Below are 24408 nucleotides of genomic sequence, written 5' to 3'. Positions count from 1 at the left end.
CGATCCTCGCAGCCATTGGCTAATAGCTTCCTCCCGTCGTGTTTCTGATTGGTGCAGAGGCATCTCACAGCATCCCTTGATCTCTGTGTCTGATAGGCCTTTGGCTCTGTGGTTAACATGGTGACTGCCAGCTGCTAGCTGAGTTCTCCACCCTATGTTTTCACCCATTGGTGAATAGACAGGGAGGTCGAGTGGCTCATCCTACGCCAGTACGCGTGCGCACGGAAGACTAGTATTCGGCAGCCTTGATTGGCCTAGATTTGTGGAATCACCTCAGTCTGGCCGGCTCTGCACAGTGAGCGGCTCTGTGATGTAGCTCCGGGCTGGGCAGCGCTCGGCTACACGTTACATGGGGCGGTAAAAACACTTTTCAGCACCATTACTGACGGGACAGCTCTTGGCTCCGCCGTTGGTTCGCTGAGCAACGTTTGTGGCAAATTCCTGAAACCAGGTGACTTCCTGCCATTGGCAGCTCGTGTTTTGGATCATCATGGACCGACGCCATTGCCTGGGACAGCAAGCTGGGAGCAGCTGTGCATCAGGAGCCATTCACATGGAGGAACCAAGGTAGCAAGAGCAACCTTATCAAAGCAATCTGTATGACTCATCATCTGCAAGAGCTGATCTTTGTCTCCATTACCATGTCTGACCCCCCCCCATCACGTTTACTCTATGTTTCTGGACTGTCATCCATCGTCCTGCCTTATTTATCATCGATTTCCATGAACTCCACTTTCCTCCATCTGTGTAACGTCATGTTCAGTCATTGCATTCACCTCCAGATTGTGCCACCTTTTTTGTTGTCTTGTAATAGATCAAGCAGATAATTCAGTATTGATTTTCTCAGCCTTTCCCCTTATTTTCTTTTTTATTTTATGTTACATGCAGTGAAGGATCACAGGATAAATTATTATTTTCCGCTATAGTTTTGCATAACACAACTGCATTTGTGGTTTTTTTCCGCACTTAGGGATCAAAAGGTGTAATAACATCAAATATCATGGTTGAGCTACAATGCATAAACGAGACTATGAATTTATACTCCGTCTTAGTTAGCCGGGGATGCTGCCACTTGCATACACACTTCTGTATTCAAAGTTTGCATAAACTGAGTTTCCGTTGACCCAAACTAGTTTTCATTACCTCTGTGGTAAATGATAATCATATACCATCAGCATGTGATGAGAATTAAAGTAATAAGCAAGTTTCACCCATTTCTGTAACTTCCAAAATGTATAGAATCCATGAAACCTTCCGTTTAATCTGCCCACGTCTGACCCTAGGGTTCGCCAATCCCTTGTGTTGGCAAATGGCTTAATATAGGTGTCAAAATAATGCAATACCTAATAAGTATTCAGCTTCATAATGGCTGGATGGCTTAGTAAATATATATATCAATGAAGACTGCCAAGCAGCAGATTTGAAAATAATGTGACTCTTAACAAAAGCAGTGGAGTAAAATGGCACAAGTTTCATACAGAAATGATTATTTGTACATTTAAATACCTCCCCTAAAATGTTTAGGTTAGTAAGGCTAGTAGGTACGCACAGACGGCTGGGCAGTGAGTAACACCTCCAAAATGATTTAAATGAGCCTCATCCTTTCACTATTAAGAAGACTGCGTACGTTTTAGCTGTCTAATGTTTACCACTCAATGTCTCTGCTTCTGTGTTTGCACCTTACTGTAGGGTCATAGTTGGGCCTTTTAATCTGGGCTGTGTATCTACCGAATCTATACTAAAACGCGGGTCCACACATTTTTGGATCTAGGAGCCAGCCAAAAATCCTGTTTTTATTCTCATATATATATAAAAAATTTTAGCCATATCTACCCTCTTTTCTAAGGTTATGCTTCACCATCATATGTTCCCTTAATCTAAATATATATATATATATATATATATATATATATATATATTAGGGCTGCAACTAACAATTATTTTCATAATCGATTAGTTGGCCGATTAATTGGATAAAAAAAATAAACGTAAATTTTTCATTTATTTTAAATTGAATAAACAAACAGGATGTTAAAACCAAGCAGCAGAATAAAAAACACATTGAGAATAATGCAGTTCTTGTTTTTATTTCCCAACCTGCGCCCTCCCCAGTTATGCACATTTGAGCCAAGGCCTGACAGACTGACTCCCAGATATGCATTATACCCTCTGTATGCCACTCCGCCCTCTCCAGATATGCCTTATACCCCCTGATATGCCACTGTGTCCTCTGATATGTCTTATACCCCAGATAGGCCTTATACCCCCAGATATGCCACTCTGCCACCCCAGTTATGCCTTATACCCCTTATATGCCCCTCTGCCCCTGATATGCCCCTCTGCCCTCATAATATGCCTTATACCCCCAGATATGCCCCTCTGCCCCCTAAATATACCTTATAACCCCCTTTATGCCACTTTGCCCCCTCTGATATTCATTATAACCCAGATATGCCACTCTGCCCCCCAAATATCCCTCATACCCCTTTATGCCACTGTGCCCCTGATATGCCACCCCCCCGTGCTCCAGCCTCCTTGGTGTCTAGTAGGGCAGCCGTTGGAGGTCTGCGCGATGCGTGTAGACAGCCTCTGCTGCTGGCCGAGACTTTAGCTGGAGCTTCTATGACTGAGCACCGGAAGGTCATGTGATGCCGGTGCTCCCTCACAGAAGCCCCAGTGGAAGAAGCGGAGGATGTCTACGCGCACAGCACTGCGGGGGATCTCTGTCTCTGGCAGCCGGCAAACGTTGCGCAATGCGCGCAGACAACCTCTGCATTTGCTCTGAAAAAACCCTCATCTTGGTAACGATTTTCATTATCGTTTTTATCGATTAGTTATTGCAGCCCTAATATATATTTATATACTACCGTCCATAGTTTATGGTCACTTAGAAAGCTCCTTGTTTTTTTAAAGAAAAGCTAATTTTGGCCATAACATGAAAAGGATCAGAAATACAGTGCAGACGTTGTTGTTAATCTTGTAAATTACTTGTAGTGGGAAACGACTGATTTTTAATCCCTTCAGGACAATGGAAATGCCAGGCACATCACGGAAGAATATCCTGTTTGTGACAATTGACGTGCGTAGAAAGGGATCTACGGTTGATTTTTGTCTCCCAAATGGTGTTGCTGTAATGCCTCAATATCAGGGCACTCAGCAACATCGTGATCGGCAGCAGGGACCCTGTGTGGCCCCTCCCCCAGACTTCAATATCTGCCATATGTTGAATGGCGGCGGACCCCTGATTTAAAAGAGCTTAGGAGGTGATCAATGAAAAAAAACACACAAAAAATTCCACCACAAATTTTGACAAAGGCTGGGGTAAAATTAGCACAGGGAAAGGATTAAAATAACTGCATTTGAAATACCCTGGGTGTCTACTTTTCAAACATATATAGTTTGATTGGGTAAATTGAATTTGCAGATTCAAAGACCTCCCAAATAGGATATGTGAGCAGAATTTTCTCAACGTGTCAAAATTCCAGTTTAAAAAATGCACACTTCCCGAAAGTGGCCTTTTACTCCCCAAACAGACAAACACATGCATGGGGAATCACTGTACTCAGGAAATATTGCTGAACACATATTGGGATGTTGTTTGACAGTGGCTTATACCAGGAGCAATAAATTCATACAAGTAAAATGTAAAAATAAATGCAAAAAACATACTAACACAAAGTTTGACAATGACTGGTGGTAGAATTACTGCATGGAAATGGTGAAATTACTAGCGTTTGAAATATCCTGGGGTGTCTAGTTTTCAAAAATATATGGATTTGTGGGGTTAATTGCATTGGCTGGCTTCAAAAATGTCTCAAATAGCACATGTGGGCAGGATTACCAGATTTGAAAAACACTCTACTTGTACTTATTGACCTATAACTTGCAAAAAAGAATATAAAAATATTGGGTATTTCTAAACTCAGGACAAATAGTAGAATCTATTTAGCAGGTTTTTTCATTAGCTTTTCTGGATGAATAAAAGATTTTTCAAGTAGAAGTCAGAAAAAGTCCCTTTTTCTAAAATTTTCAACATATTTTATACTTTTTATAGTAAGCTATATGATACAATCAAAATAATGTAAAGAAAGCCCTACCCCGGCCTGATACATTAGTTGAAGGCATAACTCCCGAGATCCAGGAAGCTTTTTCTAGTCTCCATGGTGACCTGGCACCAGGATTTGTCTCTCATTAAGGTAAGCAAACTTCGATATCAATAATGCTGTAGTCCAAGGCACTGTCTTGATTGGGTAGCTTTCGAACTGCTGCTCTCATGCTGTTGTATGTGTCTTCAAGGACTCTAATTTGGAATAAGTGTTAAGACTTGGTGCATTTACAAAAAATCAGTTTACTCTTATTAACACCAGTCTAAAAGACAAAAACAAAACCGTTATGGTATATAGAGTCCGGGAAATTGACTGGAGGGCCTGCAGGAATTTTGGTATTACGGCTAAATCTTTTACCATTTTAACTTAACAAAAAAAAATGTTCCCTTCTAGTCTGTCTTTGTGTTTCTCCATGAATTAAAACAACCATGCTGTTTTTTAATGTAATTACAGTAAAGTATATGCACGCATCTCCTTTTTTTTGCATGCTATTTTTATCCGTGTACAGAGGAGGTATCCTGATTACACACTCCAAGCGTATCCCAATAAGTGAGCCAATGAATCATTGCCAGGCAGTTTATCCAGGATTGCAGGCTTGCGTTTTCCAGCACACTATTTAGCGACAATCATCATTTGGATCATTTAGATTTAGCCTTGTCTATTTCTTACATTAACTGTTTGTCTCTCGCTTCTAGATAATTCTTTATCAGGTACAGTAAAGCCCCCCGGTGAAGTCAGTGTGGAGTGCACTTATCAAGCAGTTTGTCACTGACAGACAGCTACTTCATTAATTTAAGAAATATTCACACCGGACTGAGCTGCTTATAAGGGGCTCTAGTTTTTACTACTTAGAAGGGGAAATTCTATCATTTTTTACCACTAGCATCAGAAAACAATAAATATGTTTAAAAAAATATTGTGATTTTTTTTTTAAGTTTCACTTACTGCGTAATATGTTTTCAGACAGGTATATATTAGCAGTATGTGTTCTAGTTCTGTTCTTAGTGCATTCTAGACTAGACAAGTACCCTGACTCCTTATTGTTCTGGCTGCAGTAAGAATAGAACATCTAAGTCTTACCCAGCAAGAGACTCTGGCTTCAAAAGTCTATGGAGGAACAGACTTCATTTGCATTGTCATAAAGAATCAATTAAGTGTGGTGTTTGAATAGGTAAGGTCACACAAAATATGAGACTGCCAACAATGGCAGCCTCCAGATCTTCAGATAGAAGAAGTGTATTGGAACAAAATCAGAGCAAATCAGGCTTTTGTAAATGCTAACCATTATTAGAGTATACAGCACTGCATGTTTTTCCATTGGGACCTTACCTTTACCTATACTGTTAGTAGAAAAATAAATGTTCATGATGAGGGAAAATCAGAGGCTAGTAAAAAATACATGCAAAGTTTACAATAAGGTCATGTATCTACATATACATATGGATCTATTACTAAAATATGATGTTACTTTGGGCTCAAGGCTGGGTTCAAGTATATAAGGTAATCAAGGATAAATGTAATTATGAGTTTGTCTAATAACTATTTGCCTGGATGGACCATGACAAATTACACATACGTATGTACATATGTTATTACACCTTGACCTACTTACACTTTACATACCATACTAATTTAGTGTACTTTAAATATATATACCAGGAGTGATTTTATATATTATAATTAAATAGGCCAGTACATTTTGGCCTTGATACGCTGTTGCTGACTTTACTTATGGTGATGATTTGTCAAATTTCACATGAAATAATCTGTGATGCATATCATTTTTACATATAAATTTTAGGCCCCCTCCAGCCTTTATGACAAACACATAGCTTCTGTTATATTACACTAAAAATATATGCAATGTTCTGGCTTCTGGGAGTACTTCAGCTGAAGGGTGTCCTTTTGCTGAAGTATCTGGATAAGCTGATACAGGGGAGAAGCAAACGAAGAAAGAAGACAAGACAGAAGGCAAGAGAAGAAGTGGAGCTGTGGAAAAGAAGACAGGGACACAGAAGCGGTCAGCAGAGAAAGGCAGGGCGGCAATGAAAGGGAGGGAATGAGAGTGTGACAGCATGAGAGTGTGTCACATAGTGAAATGGAATGTGAGTGAGTGACAAGGACTTTAGTTTCCGAATGGAAAAAGCTCTCCATATTTTGTCCAAACCGAAACAGCAGAAAACAAAATTTGTCATCCGAAAACGGATTGACCAAAAACTAAAAAAAATGATCAAAATAGTTTTTGGTCCATATACATGATCAAGCGTTGACTAGAGGCTTTAACAGCAGATTAAGTGTTCTCATATCTGTCAATCCTGTAGCAAGAAGTGGCATAGACAGTTACAGTTACAATATGTATGAAGATAACCATGACAGACTTATGAATTTTGCAGGGCCAACTCAGCCCATCTTATGAAACAAAATTTACAGTGTTGGCCCATAACGAATGGTGAAGATGAAGTTGAAATCACAGCTCTCCTGCCAACTCTCCCTTTACTGAGCAAATCCTACAGGAGCAATCTTTTTCAAATTTGAATTACCTTTGGGAAGCAACATATTCCCTGGATCAACCATATACCTTGCTTTTATTTTATTATGTTTTAAATGTGTTACATGAGATCAGTTTGCTCAGCTGTAACCTTTTTAGTATCGTTTAAACAGTAACCTGAGAAAGGCATACGCATTATTATACAGATTTTAGGTACTTGCAACAAAATAGAATGTGTTTTAATGTTACACTGCCACATATCAATAGAAAGCAAAAGGAAAGCAACATCACGTTATGCACAAATAGACTATTCAAGGGCAGATGCTGCTAGGGCAGATATCGCTAGGGCAAAATTACTGGACACACAAAGGACATGATTGTTATCAGATGCCCCAGCAATATAAGTTATAGTCTTGCAGCAACAAAGAGGTTAAGGCATGTGCCTTAGAGAGGGAAGCAGATGCTATCTCTGTTTCTGGAAAAGATTGAAGTCTTCATGGGATTTTTCTGGCTATATTAAGCGTACATGTACTGCTGGAGGGTAAGACAGAAATAAGGATTATACTGGTTTCTGGGTTTCTTTAGCTTCTTTTAAATTCATTTATTCTGTTTAGTAACAAGAGAGACAGATTCCCAGGCACTGAGCCTCCTCTTTAAAAAGTCATATAATGCCAAAAAGCCAGAGGATTAACACAACAGATTGAATCCTTCTGCTGAAGAAAAAACTGTTTGCTTCCCCGTATTAGAATACTGTGCAGCAAACTTTAATTAAATTTGGTATTGAAATTTAGATTAGTTAAAAAGAAACAATTGTGCCATTTTTAACATAACTGTCACTGCCATATTCCTGCCTAGACCAACTAGTCCTAGAGCAGTAGGGCCAGAGCGGGGCCAATCAAACTAAACAGTCCAACTGGCTAATGGTCCCATTTACACCAAGAGTTCTGAGTCTGCACAACCTTGATAGAGTTCTAGCTGGCACTGCATGCCTTCAAAAGATGGAGCACTGGAATATGATGGAGGTCATGGAGGACGTGGGCAGTGTCCATCATAATATGTAATTGATAATGATCCCAGTATATTAACCCCCCCCAGCTTTGCAGAGTATTTCTGTGTGAACCACGCTACATCTAATTGGTTCCACACCATTATGATTTGCAGGAGATAGCATCCGTTAAAGTGTTTCCAAGGGGGAAGGTATTACTGTTCTTTGTGAAATTTATTGTTAAGGTAGTTCTATCCACAGGTTTCTCCATTTAAAACACTAAGAGGCAACATTGATGCACAAAGTAACAGTTTCGTAAGAGAAAAAAAAATATATTATTCAAAAGTGTTTCTGGAAGGGGTTTGGACATTCAACAGTGTTGATGTTCCTAAAGCAGCATGTAGTTGTTAGTGTTAAATCTAGGGGAGTAGGTGGAACAGCACCTTTAATTGGCCCTGCTTACACCATGTTCAGTTTGGTGTTTTTCACCATTGGCGAACACAATGTTTGTTGTGTGCGTACATATTTTATGTTTAATTCCTAACTGTTTGTTGTTAGGGCATTTCTATTAATGAATCTATATAGACGCAGGTATACAATTAATTCTTCCAATTTGCAGTGACAAGTTTTATTTTCGATTTGCACTTTGTCAAGGTTTATGTTGTATTGACAATATTTGCACACTGTCAGGACCCTACCGGTAGTACCACGTCCTTGGCCTCACGGCACGGCATCTCCGTGCCGCGGGCCGCGTCCCCGGTCTCCGTTGCGGCGGCAGCCGCACGCGGCAGAAGCAGGGAGTAGCAGTATGGCGGGGGGGCGTGTCCTGCGGTCCCAGACCGCTGCTAGCAGCCAGGGGGGGCGTGTCCTGCGCTCCCAAACCGCTACTGGCAGCCAGGGGGGCGTGTCCTGCGCTCCCAAACCTATCTGACAGCCAGGGGAGGGGTTAGGGACTAATTGACAGCCACAGAGAGAGGAGGAGTATCAATTAGGCGGGCTATTTAAACCTGCAACCCTGTAACTTCATTACTTGGTTGTTCAAGTTCCCTACCGGATTCCTATACCCTGTAGCTGTTATTCCTCTATTTGAATTATATGGACTTTTGACCCTCGGCTTGATTCCTGGACTTTGTTTTTGGATTATCCCTTGTACTGCGAACCTTCTGATTGATTTACGGACTTTTGACCCTCGGCTGGATTTCTGGACTTTGTCTTTGGATTACCCTTGTTGTACTGCGCACCTTCTATTTGATTACACGGACTTTTGACCCTTGGCTAAGATACTGGACTTTGTGTGTTGGATTGCCCTTACTTCACTCCCTTGCACCCGGTGTCTCTCTGCGCTGCGCTCCGAACCCCACTCAGCCTTGACACACACAATAATTTAATCTCTCCAAAGTTCATTCTATTGATTAATGTCCTCAAAAATATTTTAAATGTGTAAATTCAAACATCATACTAGGTACGCTAAGAATGAATGCTTAATATAAAATTGTTTCTTAGGAGAAAAAAAATGAACAGTGAACTACTCAGAAATAATGAATGTTGCTAATAAGGATACACTGTTCTTTGATGCAGTGGTAACAGAGACATTTTCTTTGAGCTCACACACAATACAAAAACAGATTGACTAATTTGGATATGACTGCACATTAGCATATGAGAGCCATGTTTGATCAATCCCTGGTCATCAGCCATTATTTAGTAACAGAGTTTGCCACCTTAAAAACATACAATTCAACATATATAGCTTGGTTTGATCATAAAAATACAGTATCATGTAAGGTATTTATGTATTTAATTTAAATGTTCAGATTATTCATACAACAAAATGTGTTCACTAACTAATGTTACTTTAAAAGTTTTACTTATTTATTTTGCATTAAGCTTCAAGCAGCTAACTTGTAACGAGCCTGCCTCTTAATTTTTATAGTACACACGTTAACAGCAAATACGGCACGTACCAAAACCATATACTTACACATGCTAACACCATACACTAACACATACAATCTAATGCCCTACAGTCTAACATCCTACACTCACAGGCCATACACTTACAGATACACACACAGACACACACTCTCCTTTTAGCCATACAGCTCACACAGTTCTTCCTTCCCTCCTTCTCCCTATTAACTCTCACGGGTTCCTGTCTTCACTGACGCTTAATACCATTAGGGCCATGTAACTAGGTAATATGCAGTTTTAGCTTCCAACAACATTGATAACAGGTACGTTTTGATTGCCAAATAAAAAGCTACAGGAAGTTGTAACAAATTTAGCTACCGCACATTCATTTAGCTCCTTACTGGCTGTAGGAGAAAAGTGCAAGTTAATAGATGCACATGTCCAAACTCCAACACTATCTCTTAACCCTGCAGCTTGAGCTAAAATGAAGGGAAGAAGGCCTATAACTCACTTAAAGTTGTAGCACATGTATAAGGTAATTGTTCAATTATGCAAATTTGTGTAAACAGTATATTTTTCATTTTATTCCTGTATGTTAATCTTAACAAGACAAAAGCTGTACAGCATTATATCCAACACATAGAAAAATACTTGAAACACAAGAAAATAACCATGTCCAATACAGTTCATTTTTATTTAGGGTTTATTTACTTTTTCCTTACAGGGTTCTTATGGACGGGGAATACAGTCAAGGCAGTGAGAATGAGCTAAAAGATTTTGGACAGCGGGACTCTGTTGCTGTGCAGGAAGTCCACCATTGCTTGCTTCAGGAGTCACCTAGTTTTGTCAGAGATCGCTTGCTGACATCAAGTTATTGCCACACACCTGCCTCAAACAAATCTAATGGACAATTGACACCGCAATCCGTTGATATACACCAGCATCCAAAGTGCTGCCACTGTAAACATCAAGAGTGTAAACTCAGCTATAGTGTGCCACAACTACCAGGTCATGAAGATAGGGGAACATTGTGTTCTCATCTCTCAAGTGTGAATCCTTCTTCAGACACCTCTCATTTGACAACTGATTGTCTCTGGAAGCAGTGGCCAAGTGATCAGACAACAACACAACCAATGCAACATCATGTTGTGACTGTGAGGTAACACATTCTGATGTACCACTTAGCTTAAAGTAAAATGGTCAATGCATGTGGGAATACAGCTATATCAACCATATGGGATCATTGACACGTCCGCTCTCATGTTTGGATGCAAATAAATGTCTTGACTAGCCATCAAAAGACAAGATTTTGTCTCATTAATTATAATTATATAAATAACAAGACTGATACTTGATGTGAGTACATCAAGTGCCATCATACTACCCACGCTTAGTGTATTTCTAGCAAACATAGATACAATGTTTTCATTCAAACCTCTTCAGCTTTTGTGAATGTATCTTATACATCAGTCAATAGGATTCCATAGTGTCTTTGTGAGAATAACAGTACACTAAAGCTGCTTCGTAGTAAGTACTGTTTGTTCCAATATTAGGAACATCTTGCCTCATAACCTGGAGAGGGCTGGCATTAGGGATCGAATGCATTTGCCCTGGGGAGGCTCTCATTTTAAAACTTTGGGCAACCAGTTGAAGGTAGTTAATGGCTGGATTTACTAAAATTCCATTTGGGGTATCAAGAGTAACAATGACTTTAGGCAGGATTTACACATTGACTGTGTTCCTTTTTGTATTCCTTTTACAGACATTCTGTAAATGTGTTTTGCACTAGATACAATTTAAGTCTGTGTCTAAAGTTTGTTATCATAGGAGACCCTGACTACAGAGTCATCAGAGTGAGGGGATGGAAATGCCCAAATCAAATCCCGTAATATGAAAGAGCTCATGTTGCATTTGATTGCTGCGCTTGGAGCCACAAATTCTGGCCCCAGCTAGCATGGGGAAACTAGGCTGTTTGACAGCCTGATCTACCGTGTTTATCACCTGCCGATGCTTGAAGTGGCAGTACGTAACAGTATGTTGTGAAGTACAGAATGTAACCCTCACCCAAATCGATCACGTGCAGCGAGTCCCTGGGTGGATCTTACTATATAGAGGCATTCATAACACAAAGAAATTGGGGGGGGGGACACAAAAGAAAGTGCTACCACAAATGTTGACAAAGGCTAGTGGTAAAAACTGCTTTTGAAATACCCTGAGGTGTCTACTTTTCAAAAATATATGGTTTGATAGGGAAAACTAAATTGGCTGGCTTCAAGGATGTCCCAAATAGGACATGGCAGAATTTCAAGTTGACAAACTGAATCCTCCCAAACAGCCCATGCATGGGAAGTATCACTCTACTCAGGAGATGTTGTTGAAGACATGTTGAGGTGATGTTTGAAAGTGACATATACCAGGAGATGTACATTTATACTTGTAATATCTGTGGAAAATACATGCAAAAAAGTACTACCACAAAGTGCATGTAAAGTGTTAAAATACTAGCATTTAAAATACCCGGGAGTTTCTATTTTTCAAAAATATATGGTTTGAAGGGGGTAAATTGAACTGACCGGTTTCAAAGATGTCCCAAATAGCACATGGGAGGCAGAATGACCAGTTTTGAAAACAAATGGTTTTAAAATAGCGATATGCTAATAAAAACACTGGGTATTTCTAAACTTAGGGCAGAAAGTAGAATCTATTTAACAGTTTTTTTATTAGCTTTTTATAGTTTTGAAATAAAAGTTAAAAAAGTGCTTTTTTTTTGCAATATTTCACCATATTTTTTTTTTTTAAGTAATTAAATGAGAGAGAAGAAAACTACAGCTTAACATGAGCACCGCAGAAAGGGTACAAAAAATAAAAAAACAGCTCTGTCCTCACAGGGTTAACAGAGGAATCGATCAATCGACATGTTCCGTTAATGATCAGCATATGATATTTTTGATCAGATATTCCTTTTGATTCCTTAACTATACAATCCATTGTTAATTATTATTATTACTACTACTAATGATTTACATTTTTCCCTACAAGGCATGATAAAGCTTTCAGGATGCCAAAAAGGTATGTGTAAGAAATGCCTAAAAATACTACTGCAAAATAGGTGTGTAGTGGGGGCAACCTACTTTAGTTAATGTCAGAAAGTTAGTTCTAATATGACATGAAAATTAATGAATGTGATGAAAAGTTATTTGTAAAACATTAGCATCACTGATTAATTTGGCGTCTAGATGTTTTACAGTGAATTAGGGAATCTGTGAAAATAGCTGTACTTTAGAAGTGACACGTTTTTTTCTGTGGCGATTAGCGAGGTCTGTAATGACTGTCTGCAGTGGACTATTCTGTTTTTACCTAGATGAAAAGAGCAGCTCTTAAAGTGCGCTGTTCAGCCTATACAAAACAATAACTGAGCTCTCTAACATGTTAAACATATAAACCTTAACAGATCTGTCATATTATTGAATCATCGGAAGGTTTAATAACATAAAAACAACACAGACACTCTTAAGTAGTTTTAATTTATATGACAAAAACTGTAAGTGGTTGTTCTTACATTACTTGACAACCACTGTTTCCTCATTGGTACTGTGCTAACAAATGCAAATTTTTATACAAAACTAGAGAGTCAGGGTGTTAGTCTACTAGAGTAGGGCCTTTTAGATTTACAGAAATGACTGCATTAAATGAATATGATAAATAGTGATTGTTCATCAGATGCTAAGCAGATATCCTGTGCTTTACTCACAGTTATTCTCAGCTGATAACTGACTGGCCGCTCCCAGTCTTGGCAATCTGGTTGCTTCTAATACTCATCTGTACTCTGGCAGGGCTCCTGGTTGGACAAATGCCAGATTTTTCTGATCCTTTAATGGTGAGTTTTCCCTCAGACTACAGAAAGCATGGTTCACCTTGGCAGTTAGATATCCTTGGTATGGCCCTGGTTAATTGTACCTCCTAGTAGACTTGGCGATAGATTATGACAAATGTAAACATATTGACCATGTGGGTTACCATAGAAAGTAATTGTCAGAAATGGAGGTACATATTGTCTTTTTTTTTTCTTAAGTAACTGTATAAAAAAACACCTCCCAAGCGTCCTTATTTTACATTCTGACTTCAGCTTTTAATTCCAGAATATATATAGTCTGTGTTCACATATACAATCGTTTAAAAAAGAAAGTACATCCTCATCTTAGAATAGATAACAATAATACCACTTCTAGCCAGCCCCAATGCACTATATAACTGAATTGAAGATTAGCCTAAATCATTAATTAACCAAACCATACTGGACCAACAAGAGATATCTGTAGTGTACATATTTGTTCATAAACAGTCATGTGAAAAGAAGTACACCCTGCTTGAATTCCATGGTTTTACATATCAGGACATAACAAAAATCATCTGTTCCTTATCAAGTCTAAAAATTAGATAAATACAACCTCAGATGAACAACAACACATGACATATTACACTTTATCATGATTTATTCAACAGAAATGGAGAAGCCATGTGTAAAAAACTTAGGAATTAAGATGCTAAGTAGCAGGCAGGTGCTGCTAATCAAAGGCCCTTGATTAATTGTGACCACCTTTTTAAAAGCCAAAGTTTTAGCAATGATCTTAGAGAAGCAATTGTTGCTGTCCATCAATTAGGGAAGGGTTATAGGGCTATTTCCAGTCTATAATTTTACAGTGAGAAAGATAGTTAAAAAGTGGAAAATATTCAAGACCGTTGCCAATCTTCCCAGGAGTGGATGTCCCAGCTAATTCACCCCAAGGTCAGGCTGTGAAGGCTCAAAGAAATTGCAAAAAACACAAGTTACATCTCAGGAGTCTACAGGTCTCAGTTAACATGTGAAATGTTAAAGTTCATGACAGCACAAACACCTCATACCAACTGTCAAGCATGGTAGTGGAGAGGTGATGATTTGGGCTTGTTTTGCAGTCACAGGACCTGGAAACCTTGCAGTCGTTAAGTAGACTATGAACTCCTCTGTATACCAAAGTATTCTACAGTCAAATGTGAGGCCATTTGTCCGACTGCTAAAGCTTGGTTGAAATTGGGTCATGCAACAGGACAGTGATCCCAAGCACACTACCAAATCTACAACAGAAAGGCTTAAAAATAGAATCAAGGTGTTGCAATGGCCCAGTCAAAGTCCAAACCTTAATCCGATTGGAAGGCTGTGGCAGGACCTTAAGAGCTCTGTATATAAACAAATGCCTGCAAACCTCAATTCACTTACAACAATGTGAAAGACTGATAAATTCATAGAGAGAACAATAATTTAAAATTATTGTTGCTAAAGGTGGTTCTACAAGCTATTGAGTCATAAGGTGTACTTTTTCACACATGGCTTCTCCATTTTGGCTTTATTTTTGTTGAATAAATCATGATACAGTGTAATATGTCATGTGTTGTAAATCTGAGGCTGTATTCAGACCTGCTAAGGAACAGATGATTGGTACTATGTCCTGATATGTAAAACCATACAATTCAAAGAGGGTGTGCTTCCTTTTACAAACAACTGTATTATGAACAAATATATACACTACAGGTATCTCTGTTGGTCCAGTATGGTTTGGTAAATTAATAATTTAAGATTGTCTTCAGTTCTGTGCATTGTAAGTGGTATTATTTTTAAGCTGTATCTCTGGAAATGTTCAAAAGGATAATAATGTGGGATAGCATAACATTGTTCATTTAGAATATGCACAGCTGGCTCTGTGTAAATTCTCAGTGCCTCTTTGATTAATGTATTTATTTTTCCACTGCTATGCTCTTTAAATACTATTTTATTCTCTTTTTATGGCTCTGCATAACATTTGTTTTCCTGTTGTTACATGTATACAACTAATGTTGCTCTGTTTCAGGGGTTCGAGCCCAGGGACACAGATATTGGTAAAAAATTGACAACCTGGAAAAACATGCAAAGCAATACTGGCTTTAGGAAGACTCTTTCTATCTATCCCCATGGTGAGAAGAACAGGTATAGCATTTGATTACTGACAAATGTGTGCAAATGTGTTGAATATAAGCAATCAGTGGTTGTGGCCGGGGCCGGAGAGGGAATGAAAAGCAGCCCTGGAATCATTTGGAGACCTGCCCCATATATTGTATCTCGTGGTTGAGCTCTTGTACCCACACGCACCCCTTATACATACCTGAGTCACACTATTTGCCATACATATAACTATAAAACATTATTTTTATCACATTATTTGTATTAAAATGCCAGAAAGCAAAATTGTTAATAGGCTTTAATAAATGAAATACATTAGACATAATAAAATTAAAACATTTGCTACTGCAAAAATGTTTAAATTAAGTTCCATTTTATTCAGTGCAACAAAACAGTGATCCCATTATTCTTCACGATATTATTCTAGCACTGCATTATCCAATGAATTCCTCATCCCAGATACATTATTCATGTTTTTTTTTAAATGCACACAGTTCATGGTGCCAAGTGGTCTGCCAATAATGAAATCCGTTCTTACAACTAAATTGGGTTTCACTCTGAAGATCCCAACCACCATTCAAGTTTCTGCGATTCATCCTTTGTGATAAAATATGCAGATTGAAATATGAGTAAATAACACAATATCTTTACTTTTCCTCTCACTGATTTCTGGGCCTAGAAAGTTTCGTCCTCTGAAGGAGTAAGTACAGTGCACACACACAGACAGGCTCTACCACACAGACACCCAAATACACACACACCAGGACAGGGTCTACCACACAGACACCCAAATACACACACACCAGGACGGGCTCTACCACATAGACACCCAAAGACACACACCAGGACAGGCTCTGCCACACCGACACACCCAAACACACACCAGGACAGTCTCTGCCACACCGACACCCAGACACACACCAGGAAAGGCTCTGCTACACCGACACCAAAACACACACACCAGGACAGGCTGTGCCACACAGACACCTGAATACACACCAGGAAAGGCTCTGCCATACCGACACACACACACACACCAGGACAGGCTCTACTGCACTGACACACCCAAACACACACACACCAGGACAGGCTTTACCACACCGACACACCCAAACACACACACACTAGGACAGGCTCTACCACACTGACACATCCAAACCCATACCAGGACAGGCTCTGCCACACCAACGCATCGAAACACATACCAGGAAAGGCTCTGCCACACTGACATCCAGACACACACACCAGGACAGGCTCTACCACAGTGACACCCAAATACACACACACACCAGGACAGGCTCTGCCACACAGACACCCAAATACACACCAGGAAAGGCTCTGCCACAGAAACACCCAGACACACACACTAGGACAGGCTCTGCCACACTGAAGCATAGTGTATTTTCTATACTGCTTTGTCATTAAGCCCTATTGTATTTTTGTCCCCTTCTGTATTGATGCCCCAGCCAGGTCTACCTTTAGTATTGATTACTGTCTTCCCCCCACAACACAACCTTGTGTATTGCCCCCTTTGTGCATTTATTCCCCACACCCTTGTGTATTGCCCCCCAGCATTGATTTATGTGATGCCCCAACTAACCCCCTCCCTTGTGTATTGATGCCACCACCACTTTTGTATTGGTTAATGTGATGCCCAAGCACTCTCTTGTCTATTGTTGATGCCCCCACTGCCGTGTGTATTAACCCCAGCCACACACACCTCGTTTATATTGATTTTGTGATGCCACAACCCAGCCACCCCCCCTTTTGTATTTAATTTTTAATGCTGTCCCAAGGCAATCCCCCCCTCCCTTGAATATGGGTCTGCTTTCCTTTAACTTCCTATATTTTGGTAATACCATATTTTTGTGTTATTTTTTTTTCCTGCTCTCCTCTGACGTGACGATCCTCTTCCTGTCACGAACAACTCTTGAGAGCCGCTGAGCGGATGCGAGCGAGATTGAAATCTCTTTCAATCTCGCTCGCATCTGCTCAGCGCATTTAATTTTATTGGCCGCGCGGCGGCCTTTTGAATGTTGGGCTGCCCGGTTTGTTTCGACAAATGACCGGGTGATGGAGAATTTAGCACCCTTTCTTGACCAAATGTTATGTATAACCCAAAAGCCAGGGCTTTTTTCCACTTTGCCACTTCACCATATGTGACATTTTTACATCCAGTTCTTACCTTTAGTGAGTTTGTTCTGCTCTCTCACAGTCAATATGCTTATGAACTCATCTGCCCCATTAACATGATCAGATTTTGAAAATACATCAGCCTTCAGGCATCAGTTATCTATCCATTGCAAGTGGCTAGAAAACACTTTAAGTAAAAAATGTCCAATTGCCACAGCAACAGTGGAGGATCTTACTCATGATTTAACAGGGTAAATAAGACTGTCTTAGCTATTAAGAGGAGTTTATACTGTATATTTTTTATATTTAATTGTTTTTATACAGAGAGATTCTGATGCATTAGATATATACGTGAATGGGACATAAGGCATTTATACTGCCAAATAGGTCCTATGGTTTTGTCATTTTGGTATATTATTTTATTGGTCTGTTAATGAAACATTTGTAAGGAATCAGCAATCGCCATTCCAAACATTCATTGTATGCCCATCTTCTGATTTAAGTCTGGATGACGTGGACCTCAGCAGAAGAAATGAGAAGTTATTTCAAGGGGGACGTGAAACACGGTTCCGGCGGATGGTAGAGCAAAATGATGGCGTGGATGGCTTTTTCTGTGGTCCTCCAGGTATGTATATATCTGCTCATACTCTGATTCTCTCTTAATCATTCTGCTTTTCAAATCAAAATTAACTAATAATCATTGCCATAGGGCAGTCTTAATGATCTGTCATGGCATTGATAGTTGTGATCAGCCAGCATGGGAAAGCCCAGCAAGGCTCTTGTGTCCTCAAGTGATCGGGCCTTCCTTATATAATGGTATAACAGCGCTTGCAAAGAGCGCTTATACATAATCGATGAACAGGAACCCAGCAGTGCTGGTGTCCCCAGTGTTTTCCTCACACCTGGGAAAAATCTGCTCTTCCAGAAAATCCACCCCAGGGACTCAAAGCACTTGGTGCAAAATAGTTGGATTTACAGCTGCACCATGCTCTCTTCCCACTGCCAAGGGTAAAAATGCAACATCCTGGGTCCAAAACACATCCCCTCAGATAAAAGAGTGATACAAAGCACTATATCATATAATCATCAAACAATTTTTGGATTATAGCGACCCCGACACACTAACCACAAATGTGCAAACCAATACAAATAGTGAAAAAAAGGGAAGAAAGTGTTGCGCATCAATTAATGTGAACACCACAAATATTATTATTATTATTAGTTATTGTTTTTTTATAGCGCCATCATATTCCATAGCACTGCACAATGGGTAGACAGGACATAACAAATGGTACATAGCATAACAATTTGATTTACAGAAACAGCAGGTGAGAAGGAAACTCAGGTACAAAAAAAAAAGGTACACATAGTATAATCCTGTTGTGTAAAGCAGGTAAGCAGCTACTCACCAGCTTTGGCTTTGATGGACATCAATAACCACTGATGCAGGAATCATCAGAGACTGTAAGTTCTCTGTAAGTATAAGAGTCTTATGTGATATTCTTTCTATTGTATGGACATCTGCAGTTCACTTGATTCAGGGATGGAGTATTATTCTCTCACCAGTGTCATACAGTCACATGTTTTGCTGCTATATGTACCCAGAGAGTTCATCTGGAAAAAATATGATCCAATATCCAACTGTAACATACAGGTTTTGTTTTGAGTATATGTGTGTTGCATGTGAGCTGGTGATGTTCTCTTGAAGCCTTGTACAGAGACAACCATTGAATATCAGATGAGTATAGTAACGCTTCCATATGGCAACACATGACAAAATATACAAAAGATTTCATCGTAACACAATGTCTATTTGTTTTGCAGCTTCCAGTTACTCCCAGCTTGTATTTATGTCTAGGACAGCAGGGAGTTTATGGAATCTTCAAGCAATCCAATCTATGTGTCGTATAGAAAATGAAAAGGTGAGTGAAGTGCATGAAAAACACATTCATTCATTTCTGATGATAATTTCACATTGCAGTTATCATCAGGTTGATGGGTAACAATCACACCTGGTAGTGTTGGCCTGGAGGCCTCCATCTGGGATCTGGCAGGAGGGGTGCTTGGGTGGGAAGGCTAGGCTAGCCATGCAGATGCGTTGTGAGCCACAAGTAGGGGAAGCAGCTTCAGCCAGGAAGTGTGAGGAACTGGACAAGAAGTGGCCATAACTCAGTACGAAGGGCCTGTAATCATCCATGCTACCAGGACCTTCCGGGGCAAATCTAAAGATTAGGCAAAGTAATCATGACAATCTGGTTAAGATGCACCAACTTACTGAAGCATTTGGAAATGTGACAATAATGCTTAATTTATTTCAATATGTTTATGTAATACACATATCCCATATGCTATATATAAGAAAGAAAAGCATTTCATTTTTGGCAAATGTACAGCTAGTAAGAAAATAATAATTGGGGTTATGCATTTTGTGAATGATAGAGTTTAGTAATGACTCCGTTTGTTCATTACAGATCCGTTCCCATCCGCATTTTACCGAAGTTTGCAAACGCAGTGGGACCAACGAATGCTGCCCCAGCTGGTCTCTCGGAAACTACATAGCAGTCTTGTACAACCGATCTTCGTGCATGGAAATCACTCAGTCTGACATCTCTCATACATTGGTTCTCCTTAGGTCCTGTGCTCCAGATTACCACAAAGGGACTTTAACTCCTTCCTGTATAGGGTCCAGGTCTGAGAAAGAAAAGCACCCCCATTGTGCCAAGGTGCCTGAGAAATGCACAAGATCAAGTGCAGTCTATCAGCTTCTTCATTTTATGGTTGACAGAGACTTTCTGAGCCCTCAGACCACGGACTACCAAGTCCCATCACTGAAGTACAGCCTATTGTTTTTACCAGCCAAAAAAGGACCAGCCATGATGAATATTTACTTAGACAATCTGGAGTCACGGGATCTGTTTGATAACTATACAGCTATAACTGGAATGGATTTGGGACTAAAGCAAGCACTTTTCCAACATTACCTTATTTTGGATACCGTGTATCCAGTCCTGGCAATATTATCTGTTTTTATAAGTATGTCTTTTTACCTGCGTTCTTTTTTTATCACTTTCATGGTCTTGATGTCTGTCATTGGATCGCTGATGATTTCTTTCTTTTTATACAAGTTGGTATTCAGGATGACTTTCTTTCCCATCGTTAACCTGATAGCAATTATTATCCTCAGCAGTATCTCTTCTAATCACACATTTGTATTCTATGACCTGTGGAGCCTCAGTAAAGCACATAGCCCAGCAGCAGGAATGCTACAATGGGTGAGACAAACTATGCACCATTTTTGGTACCTTATGCTGGTCTCCTGCCTCACAACTGGGGCTGCATTCTATGCTAGTTATATGAGTACCATTACATCTGTCCGTTGCTTTGCTGTTTACTTAGGAACATCTGTGCTAGTAAACATGACCTTTATGATAACTTGGGTCCCTGCATCTGTTGTTGTTTATGAACGCTACATCATAGCTAGCTGTAGTTACAAATCAGAAGACTACTGGAACAGTGGACACAAGAGGTTCTTTCTCTCCCTATATCAGAGGTTTAGGAGTGTCCAAAGTACTTTGTCCGAAACCTCCAAACTCCTTTTTGAAAAGCTTCTTCCATGTGGTGTAATAAAATTTCGATACATATGGATTTGCTGGTTTGCTGCCCTTGCAGCTGGGGGTGCGTACATCTCTTGCATGAGTCCCAAACTGAATTTAACTTCTGATATATCATCTGTTCAAGTGTTTCGTTTGAGTCACCCCTTTGAGAGGTACGATGCTGAGTACTGCCATCAGTTCATGTTTGAACGTCTAGAGCACGGAGAAGGACAGCGCATGCCAATTACGCTAATTTGGGGAATTTTGCCTGTGGATAATGGTGATCATCTCAATCCAAAGACCAATGGGACACTTGTAACAGACGCTACGTTCACAATCCGAAATGCTGAAGATCAAAAGTGGCTTCTGGAGCTTTGTCAGAAGGTGAAAAACCAAAGTTTTTACTATGCTGACCAAGATAAGAAGCCAAACATCTGTTTCATGGAAGATTTTCACCGGTGGATGGAAAGCCGTCAATGCTCACAGAGTGATCAAGACCTCAATCTTTGCTGTAACCAATTTTCTTTTCCATATAGGAGTGACCTTCTTCTACACTGCATAAAAATGATGGTGAGAGAACAAGGCAGGGATGGCCCTGAAGTATATGACATTGGCCCTAGATTTAATGCAGATGGTAAACTATCTGCTTTGGTTTTAGAATTTCAAACTGTGTATCATTACAGTTTCAATTACAGTAAAACCAATACATTTTACAACACCTTAAGCCAGTGGCTGCTGAATGAAATAAAGAATGCACCGCCAGGCCTCCAAAATGGATGGTTTACAAGCAACCTTTCTCTATATAACCTCCAAGATAGTTTAAGCAGTGAGGTCATGGTGGTTACAGGCTTTTCTGTAGCAATTTCCTTTGTGGTTCTGCTTCTTACAACATGGAATGTGCTACTTAGTTTATTTGCTGTCACGGCCATTGGTGGATCGGTGTTAGGCACAGTTGGCCTACTGGTCCTCTTGGAGTGGCAGCTGAATGTGGTGGAATCGCTCTTCATTTCAGCAGCTGTGGGTCTCTCAGTTGACTTTACTGTAAATTACTGCATCTCATACCACCTGTGCCCACATTTTGATCGCCTAAGCCGTGTCGCGTTCTCTTTAAAGCAGATGAGTTGTGCTACAGCCATGGGGGCCTCTACTATGTTTTCTGCTGGGGTGATAATGTTGCCAGCTACAGTGCTCGCATATAGAAAACTAGGTATATTTATCATGATGATTAAGTGTATTAGCTGTGGATTTGCTAGCTTTTTTTTCCAGTCACTCTGCTGCTTCTTTGGGCCAGAGAAAAGCTGTGGGCAGATACTATGGCCCTGTGCCCATGATATAAAGGAACATCGTGATAATCAGAGACCAAATGGCACATTTCTCTGTGGTGGGAATGAGAAAACAAGCAGGTTGAGGAAAGTACAGGAGTCTAACAAAGCAAATGAGCAATATGAACTCCAACCCTTAGCCAGGAATCTCAGTGATAGTTTTGACAACAGCACTTCTACTAGTAAGCTATCAAAACGCCCATCTATTCTATCTGAAGACATACAACTCGCAGAGAATAAGTGCTCCGGAAGAGGACCTGAGCAGGCCCAGAAAGCAGAAACTCCTAACACTGTTGGCCACCAAACCGTTTTTAGCCATGTCCCTGCTTTGCAAACTTCTTCTCCTTATAGACACTGCAGCTTTGGAACTGAGACAGAAGCACAAGAAGAATCATACAGACATTGCACGTGTCAGGGAATAAACAGCAAGACCTGGAATGGTTCTGTGATTGATCATGAGAATGTACACAACACGCAATGTCAATCTCGACAGAATAACTTGCAGAGTTCTAAAAGCAACACCCAAGCACAGATGTATTCTGAAAATAAAAGCATTGACATGTACGAATATTCTAGGTGCCTTTGTTCCATGGGGAGTTCGTTTGATGCTCTCGAATCAAATGAAACATGTCTTAGTGATTGTGAGCCTAAATTATCAGATTCAGCAAGATGTTCTCCTGATTTTCTTACGGTTCCCGACTCTCCAAGCCTCAGGGAGAGGGGCCATTTAAATGGCAAAAGGGAGACGTTAAGACTGGCGCTGAGGGAAACGGTGTTCGATTCGTCTACAGCTTCAAGACAAACCAGCAATATATGGAAAAGTCAGCAAAAACAAGGCATAGGAAACCCTGTTGTTTTGCCAAACAGCAAGCCAGATATGCCAGATGTTTGGATCAAGAGATCTAATGAGCAGAATTCGGGATACATCAGTTGAAAATGAGGACAAACAAAATACTATATATATATATATATATATTTATATCGATGGACATCAGTCAAACACTGTGCAGTTTCCAATGACTTAAGTTTCACATGGTGTCGTATTAAAGAGGAATTCCCAGGTTTTTAAAAATAATGTGTAATTTTCTGATTTAACAATAATAGCTTTTACATAAAAACAACATTATTGGCATCTGCACATTTGCTACGCGTTGTAGCTTTGTTAACCTGTTATCGGAGCGTCTCAGTCTTTATTACCCAGTGGAGCCATTTGGCTACGGATCAATGAGATGAGCTGGATTTTTATTAGTATCGCCATAAACCATCAGCTCAGTACTGTGCTTCATGCAGGGAATAGCATCCGAATATCACATGACTACCTACGACATCAACGTCATGCCGTCTGATAAAGTAAGTTCATTGGAACAAAAAAATGAATATGTATACAAAACGATATTGAATAAAGAAAAATAATTTCTTTTTCCATGGGACTAACTCTTTTATGAAGACCATAGATTGCTTTGGATACGAACTTGAAGTACTTTTATTATCAGATGATACAGCCACATACTGATAAACTATCTATGAGGATACCGGAGACCTTGGGTCTGCAAGTCATTTGTCTTTTTTTGATGGAATGATGGTTCTCTCTCTTTTGGTAGAAAAAGTGACTGTTAAGCATTTATAAAATGAGCAAATAGCTAATTATTTCTCTGTAATTCAACATCTTTCCTAGTATTACGATTACATTATATTTTAGTTACTTTGGAATGTCCTTTTTTTTCTATTGAACAAATTAAAGGTGCTTTCCGTCTAATGTGCTGAATTTAATCATTTTATAATGGAATCGAATAGATATTTTAAACAAAAATAGTTTAATGTCCGTGCCCCTCCGAGATATAATTTCTGTGATAGTGTAATTTTGGCTCATTCATATTTTTTCCTGGAATACTTTATTGT

The 24408-nt window shown here is 39.7% G+C and overlaps 1 protein-coding gene across 1 annotated transcript; it reads left to right on the top strand.

The window, feature by feature from the left end:
- Positions 1–263: 263 nt before the first annotated feature.
- DISP2 (dispatched RND transporter family member 2) lies at positions 264–23549 on the top strand. The gene is made up of 8 exons (XM_053475504.1): positions 264–567; positions 10215–10649; positions 12530–12559; positions 13244–13367; positions 15373–15488; positions 18098–18219; positions 19419–19516; positions 20066–23549. Exons 1-8 carry the CDS (start codon positions 491–493, stop codon positions 23441–23443), a joined length of 4380 nt encoding a protein of 1459 aa, XP_053331479.1. The 5' UTR covers positions 264–490; the 3' UTR covers positions 23444–23549.
- Positions 23550–24408: the final 859 nt, after the last annotated feature.

The sequence above is a fragment of the Spea bombifrons genome, chromosome 9, assembly GCF_027358695.1.
Source record: "Spea bombifrons isolate aSpeBom1 chromosome 9, aSpeBom1.2.pri, whole genome shotgun sequence".
Classification (NCBI taxonomy): domain Eukaryota; kingdom Metazoa; phylum Chordata; class Amphibia; order Anura; family Pelobatidae; genus Spea; species Spea bombifrons.
This window is presented reverse-complemented; position numbering and strand designations above follow the sequence as displayed.

Excerpts from the sequence above, each read along its gene's own strand:
- DISP2 (XM_053475504.1), top strand. The coding sequence starts at position 491 with ATGGACCGACGCCATTGCCTGGGACAGCAAGCTGGGAGCAGCTGTGCA. Across the intron at positions 12,560-13,243 it reads GCTTTCAGGATGCCAAAAAG|TTATTCTCAGCTGATAACTG; the intron begins GTATGTGTAAGA and ends CTTTACTCACAG. Across the intron at positions 13,368-15,372 it reads ATTTTTCTGATCCTTTAATG|GGGTTCGAGCCCAGGGACAC; the intron begins GTGAGTTTTCCC and ends GCTCTGTTTCAG.